Below are 7,562 nucleotides of genomic sequence, written 5' to 3' on the forward strand. Positions count from 1 at the left end.
TCAATCTGCAGATGGCCCTCTGGAGGGAGGAACTGCTCCCCGCTTTTACAGTTGAGGAAACTGAAGTTCACAGAGACGAAGTAATTTGCCCGGGCTGAGCTCTTCACCATTGCTCTTTATTGAGTAGGGATTGTGTGTAGATCACCAAAGGTAAAGAATTAGAACAGATCAACTAGTGAGACCAGTAGAGGTAGATCTTTTCAATAAATAGTTCTTTTTTCTATAACAAGTTTTTTTTTTTTTTAAAGTAAGAAAAGAAAGGGCCATATACAATATTTGGTCCCAAAGAGCTGAAACTCCAGAATTGGTATGGGAAGTAATTGTGTGTGGTGGACTATGTAATGGAGATCATAACACAATTAAATTTAACATTCCAATGAGATTTGGAAAACCAAAGAACCAATCAGACTTATTTTTAGAAAATGGAGTTATAAAATACTCAGGGGAAAGTACTTAGTTTTGAAGATGAAAATAAAACTAATAGTTGCTTAAAAATATACATTCATACCAAATATGACTATCACACAAAGTCGAGGCTCAATAAATGCTGAATCAAATATTTTAATCTTTTGCAATGAATATTTTTATAATAATTATTATAATAATACAACGTTAATGTAGAAAATTTAGAATAAAATTATGGTAGAGTTACCCTACTTTCTTTATACACACATGTATATTTTTGTAAATTGGGATTAGGGGTATATAAAGTTTTATATTTTACTTTTTCTGATTAATGTATCATCAGAGTATGAAAGGCCTTTCTTTTATAAAGAGATCCATGAGTAGAATAGGAATTCAATTGAAAGCATTCGAGAACAGACATGAACAGATGTGGCTCAAAGTGCAAGGCTTAATGAACTTTAACAAAATACGATACATTTAAGTACACCAAAGACAGACAAAAAGCAGCTAGAAAGCAGTGGGCCTATCAGAGCCATGTAAAAGTTGCACTCACAAAGGACAAGCAGAAGGCTGTTTAGAGTTAAGAAACTTGATTTTTGACTTTACTCGTAAAGATGTTGGGTGTTCCTTCGCACCTAAGTCCAAGCTCAAGCATGCACAGGATCTACTCTAAGCCGAGTCATAAACCTGAACATAAACGAAAAACTGGGATTCACCCGAAAATTCTGAAGGAATTTGAGGGCAAATTTAGGAATCTTCCTCAAAATATTTTAGCCACCCTGAAAGAGAAATGAGGATTGCTAATATTATTTTAATTAACAAGAAGAGCCACATAAGAAAGTCAAAGACCTTATCAGTGAGCAGTGGAATTTCACGACGTAGATTCACTAATATGTAAATAATTTAAGCTGTGGAAACAAAAGTTTCTGTAAGGACACATCGTGCTTGACTGAATCAATACATACATGAAAACTCCACCAAGATTATAGGCAAACGCAATTTGAAAAATTGAGTTAACATGAAAATGTTTTGTCATGTTTTAAAAAATAGATTCTAGACAAGAACAAAAGGGTATAGATAACAGACATATTTCTGGGTGAGTATAAACATTTGGTTTCTCTTAGGGGTCTGGGCTAGGAAAGATTTCATTTTGGTTGTTTGTAAACTACAGGAAAGAAAAATTAAACAATGACAATGACATTTTTAAAGCCTTTTCAAAGCAAAATGCTAAAGCAAAAGGAATGACCGAGAGGAAAGGTACACAAGCTTACAGAAATAGGCTGAAAAAATAGGGCATATACATGACCTTCATTGTAAAGAATTGTATTCGGAGGAAAAATGACCCCAAACATATGAGTCTCCTATCTCCGGCCTAAACTTTCAGTTACAAAGAGGTTCACAAGACATTGTAGATTGTTTGCTTATGAAATCCTCCTCACGGTGCCACAGAGGTGAAAAAGCAAAATAAAAAAAGGACTGGATTTTATCATTCACCCATTCAGCAAGTAATTATTGAACACCTCTTATGTGCCAGACAGGCTTCTCGGTGATTGGTCCATTACATCAATGAATAAAAAAGAAAATAATATCCCTGCTCTTGTGGAGCTTACATTCCAGCATTTCTTAAAAACAACAACCACTGCAACATTATCCTGCCAAGAACAAACTTACAGTGAATTTGCCGTCAAGTTCATTCATAAACGTGGCTCGGAAGATCTAGTGAAGACCGACTACGATAAGGGAATTAAAAATTTAGTGTATCTATTTGGAAAATATAAACAGTTTCAAAGAGAGGGCTAACAAAATCGTGGAATTTGTTATGAGAGCAACCCCTCCTCTCAAAAGTGGCTATGGGCAGCAATGTGACCCTGGAGTTTTACATCATGAAATACACATAGAGCTCTGAGGTAATTCAACTTTTAAAATAAAAACGAAGACTTAGAGAGTAATAAGAAAGAAATTATCTTTAACATGTGAAACTTTTAAAGAGATCTTTCGAAAAAGGTATAGATCCTCGATGATGGTTAGAGATAGAAAACTGTGAAAAATTAAGAAGATGTTTAGTGAAACTCCAAAACAAAACAAACAGAAAGACTTTAGAAATCCCAGATGCGACATGGCAGGCCCGATTGAAAGCATCGAGCAAGGACAAAAGAGAAGAGATGGTTCAAACAAAAAAACAAAACCAGAAAAAGAAAATCTGGAGAAAATCCAGAGAAAAGGAACCCCGGGAAGTCCTCAGGGAGATGGGAGGAGGCACAACTTCGGGAAACCAACAAGGGGTGGACTCAAGAGCTGGGAAAAGTCTAGTGAAATATTTGTAATATCTATTAAGTATTGAGCTTAAAGATATATCTACAAAGCTCACTGTTACTTTGACAGCAGCTTTTGTTTAAAAATAAAGAAAGTGGGGCATGAAAAGAATCTTGCTGCTCTTGTAGCTTGGAAATACCCCTGCCTGGCAGAGGTTAATGGGCAGGGAAGACAAGGACTCCACATGTCCTGGCTATGAGGAGGGGGCAATGGATGAGAAAAGGAAGCCATAGCTGGGAAGCATTGATTAAAGATTTCAACCCCTGACAAGCTGAGAGATGTGAGATGAAACTTATAACTGAGCTGATTTTTATCTGCCAAATTCCCCTACGCTCAACTGGAACCGACTAGCTGTGCCAAGCAGCAATGGTTAGAGAAGAATGTCCCAGAGAAGAGAAAACGGATCATGTAAGCCCAAATTCATAATGTCCAGAGGTGAGGTATCCCTTTGAAACCCTCACATAAGAAAGGAAGCTTAACCTTTTTGAGGTGACATCAGAGCAGGTAAATTGTCAGGGTCACAAACTGAGTACAGGTGTGTAGGGTGCAGTGTAAGAGCACTTGACCCAGGAGGGAGGGGGAGGCTGAGATCTCACCCCTTCTCCACTTGCCAAGCCCAGAGCCCTTGTGTGGGGCTGTGTACACCCAGAAGTAGGAGCACCTGTTTCTCAGTTACACAAAGGTTCTCTAAGGGCTAGTGTCCCTGCCCAAAACCACCGTCAGAGGCAGAGCTCTTACCTGGCAACGTTGGGGTGGGTGGCATTTGGCATTTCTTCTGTTTGTATGTTGAGACGTTGGGACCACTTTGAATGGGTTCCTTTACTGTCCCCAAATGGACACAGACATGCTAAAGGAGCTTCCTCTTGCCTTTGTTCTCACCCGAGTAGGTAATACGACCACATCTGAGAGTGCCAATGTAGTCCCCATTTATCCACGTTTTCACTTTCCACAGTTTCAGTTACCCAATCAACAGCAGTTCAAAAATATTAAATGGAAAATTCCAGAAATAAACAGTCCCTAAGTTTTAAATTGCGTGCCGTTCTGAGCAACTTGATGAAATCTTGTGCCATCCTGCCCTGGACGTGAATCATCCCTTTCTCCAGTGTGTCTGTGCTATATCCGCTACCCACCCCTTAGTCACTCAGCAGCCCTCCCGGTTGTCAGATCAACTGTGGCAGCATCGCGGGGCTTCTGTTCAAGCAGCCCTTATTCTACTTAAGAATGTCCCCAAAGTGCAAGAGCAGTGATGCTGGCAATTGGGATACACCAAAGAGAAGCCATAAGTACCTCATTTAAGTGAAAAGGTGAAAGTTTTCAACTTAATAAGGAAAGAAAAAAATGGTATGCTGAGGTTGTTAAGATCTGTGGTAACTTTTATTACAAGGTATCGTTATAATTGTTCTATTTTATAATTAGTTATTGTTGTTCATCTCTTACTGTGCCTAATTTAGAAACTAAACTCTATCATAGGTTTGTAAGTAGAGGAAAAAACATAGTTTAGATAGGGTTTGGCACTGTCCGCTGTTTTAGGCATGCACTGGGGGTCTTGGAACGCATCCGCTGTGAGGAAAGGGGGATGACAGGGCTAGGACAACTGCAGAAGAGTTTTTAGGCAGAAGACACTATAAAAATTACAAATTCCCTTTTCATAATCTTAAATTACCAAGAGGACACTTAAGAGTCCAAGTTTTCTCAACGGCTTCATAGTAGACCCCTCAGCAGTCTTTATTTAGACCCAATTTCTCAAAACTGTACCTGATTAGAACTTGTCAGACTGAGGGGGTTTTCCACACTCTGAGCAACGTTTTTCATCTTTACACAGAGCTTTGGCAGTTGGCAGCTGCTGGGCCACTGGCGGTCTCTGGGTGCCTAAGGAGACCCCTGAGCACATGCGCCCTTACCAGACGGCTCCAAGGTCCCGTGGTGCTTTTGGTAACTGCCAATGAAATGCTGATTAGCAAACGTCCTTTTCCTATGACAGAACATTCTGGTTCAAAGAGAACGGTGGCTGACACTGCATGATTGATTTAACGATCAGGGAATTACTGCCAGCAAACCAGCTTGTTTGGCTATCCTTTCCTCACCCGATTTGTTTATTTGTTTGTTTTTGCTGTTATTCCCTCAGAGAGCATTTTTTTTCCTTTTCATCCAGCAGGTTTCTGGAACCCCAGCCCAACTGGCTATTTCAAGTCTTCTGCTCAGGCTCCAGTAAGAGAAAAAACAGAACTGTACTGGAAAATAACGTACCTTAGGTGGGAATGAACCGGGAGGGAAGTGTCAGAAAGTGAAACTGGTTCTTTGGATCTGCTAGGTGAGAGTGACAGTAAAGGTCACTTGTTGGTAAGAGACTCTGAATGTTAGTGAAACTGGAACTGTGTGGTGGGGAGGAGAGTAGGAGTTGAAGGTCAATGGGGAAATTTGGTGGCTGCAAGAGCTATGGTTAATTTATGAATGGACCCTAAGCCACGTCAGTGGATACTTCTGAGGAGCCTGAATGAGTAGGGGGCAGGAGAGGAAGTTTTGTGGTGTGAGGAAAGTCCAGAAAACGTGCTAATGAAATGTTCCACACAAAGGAACAACAGGGTAGCCATATTGATGCTTTACGTAGTGCTTGGAAGGACCAGAGGAAGACTCAGCCCAGAAACCACGAGGCCCTTCCATGCCAAGATGGCGTGTGGTCACTGGACTGCGTCTGACAGAGTGGCAGACTCCAGAGCAGAGCATCTGGTTATTAGGCATTGCTTTATGTACCATGTGTTTAAAATTAGTTTCTAAGAATTATTCTGTATGCTTCAAAAAACAAAACACAAAACCAAAACCAAAAAATAATAAGATTTCTAAGAGGAGAAAAAATATGGGTCTTCCCTGTGAGCATCATGATTTTTGCCTTAGGCAAATTTAGAGCTGGAATGTTTATAAGAGTGTTCCAGGCAAGCCTATCATTGCTTCAGGCGACACACACGTCTTTCTCCATGTTGCTCTCGCAGGCCTATGTCATCATGGAAAGAGTCCCGGACCTGGAATCGGAGGATCTGGATTCACGATGGACCTCTTCCACTAACTAGCTGTGATTTGGGAGTCACTTCGCTCATTTTTTGTCTAGTAATTAATACGTCCATTCATTTCTCCAAGGCCATATGTTAAGAACCCACAATGTGCGTGCGGATCTCATTTTTCTCAAACATAAATGAAAGAAACTCTCCTAGATCAACTCAACGTGGAAATCAAATAATTGACTTTAAATGTCACTTTTTTTTTGAGAATTGAGATAAAAATCTAGGTCTTCTGATATGATACATAAACTTATTATGGTTTGTTTTTTCCTCTCTTTTTTGGTGAGGAAGATTGACCCTGAGCTAACATCTATTGTCAATCTTCCTCTTTTTTTTTTTTTCTCCCCAAAGCCCCAGCACATAGTTGTCTAGCCTAGTTGTAGGTCATTTTAGTTCTTCTATATGGGATGCCATCACAGTATGGCTTGATGAGCTGTGCGTAGGTCCATGCCCAGTACACAAACTGGCAAACGCCAGGCCGGTGAAGTGGAGCGTGTGAACTTAACCCCTCAGCCATGGGGCCAGGGCGGGCCCCTTTATTATATGTTTATCAAAGTTTTGGGCTATGTATTTTTAAATAATAGCCTATTTTATTTTTTTCTTTATTGGATACTTTTACACTATAAAAGTACATCTATTTTAACAGGCAAACATTACAAAGATAAAAAGAAAAAGTTAATACTCTTTTTCTTCCCTCAGTTCCACCTTACTGTGACAATTAGTATTAACAACAGTAATCCACATTTTTTCTCCATGCTCATACAAATATAAGTATATGTATATGGTATATGATATTTCTCTTCTTTTTTTAAAAAACAAAAATATAGGCATATTATACATTACTCTGTTAATTATTTGGTTATTTTGCATTTCTCTGAACACTCCTCCAGGTTCATACGAATGGCTCTAGCCAATTATTTTTAATGGCTGAATAATATTTGAAAATTATGAATGCACAAAATTTATTTAATCATTTCTCTATGATAGAATACCAAGTTGTTTCTAATTATCTTTTCTTTTTAGTGTCACTATAATCAATGCTGTAATAGAAATATTTCTCTGGATATATTCTTACATACTGGTACTTTATTTACATAGAATAGATTTACCAAAGTTAGATTGTCAGGTCAAAGGGTGTGAATGTTTAAACTTTTAATAAAGCTTCTCTGTTAGTTTCCAAATTGGTTATAGCAATTGTCATTTCTATCAGCTATGTGTGAGAATTCTTATTTTCCCACAACTGACGTCAGCTCTAGATGTATTAATATCTTTGCCAATAATGGATATTCCACTGTTGTTTCCATTTGTATTTTCCGAATTTCCAATGATGCTGATCATATTTCAGTATGTTTGTTAGTCATTTGCGTGTTCTCTTCTGTAGTTAGTTCTGGTTCTTGACTGACTTTTCCTTATGGGTCTACTTTCTTTTTCCCATGTGCAGTAGTTCTTTGTCTAGTTAGCATTTGAATAGGTTATAGAAAAACAATGTTATAGAATAACAGTGTTATACAAAAAACACAAAGCAAGGTAAGTGGATCAGGACTCTAGGGTGTTGGCTTGGGGAGGTAGCGATTGCAATTTCATACAAGGTGATCAAGGGCAGGGCTCCCTGAGACGATGACATTGGAGCAAGCCTTGCAGGAGGGGTAGGAGTGAGCCAGTGGAGTTCTGGGGGAACAGCATTCCCTGTCAAGGCAGCCAGTGCCAAGACTCTAAGGCTAGAGCTTGTCTGGTGTGTCCAACAAACAGCGACGAGGAGCGTCTAAGAAGGAGAGGGAGCCGGAAGGGGAG

The 7,562-nt window shown here is 39.2% G+C and overlaps 1 protein-coding gene across 1 annotated transcript in view; it reads right to left on the minus strand.

The window, feature by feature from the left end:
* The window catches only part of TNIP3 (TNFAIP3 interacting protein 3), a 67,991-nt gene extending 64,392 nt beyond the window's left edge, over nt 1-3,599 (minus strand). The window contains exon 1 of the mRNA XM_046657172.1: nt 3,457-3,599. Coding sequence (XP_046513128.1) covers nt 3,457-3,488 — 32 coding nt within the window. The 5' untranslated portion in view covers nt 3,489-3,599. The remainder of the gene's footprint in view (nt 1-3,456) is intronic.
* Between the last annotated feature and the right edge of the window lie 3,963 nt (nt 3,600-7,562).

This window comes from Equus quagga, chromosome 3 (genome assembly GCF_021613505.1).
Source record: "Equus quagga isolate Etosha38 chromosome 3, UCLA_HA_Equagga_1.0, whole genome shotgun sequence".
Taxonomy (NCBI): Eukaryota; Metazoa; Chordata; class Mammalia; order Perissodactyla; family Equidae; genus Equus; species Equus quagga.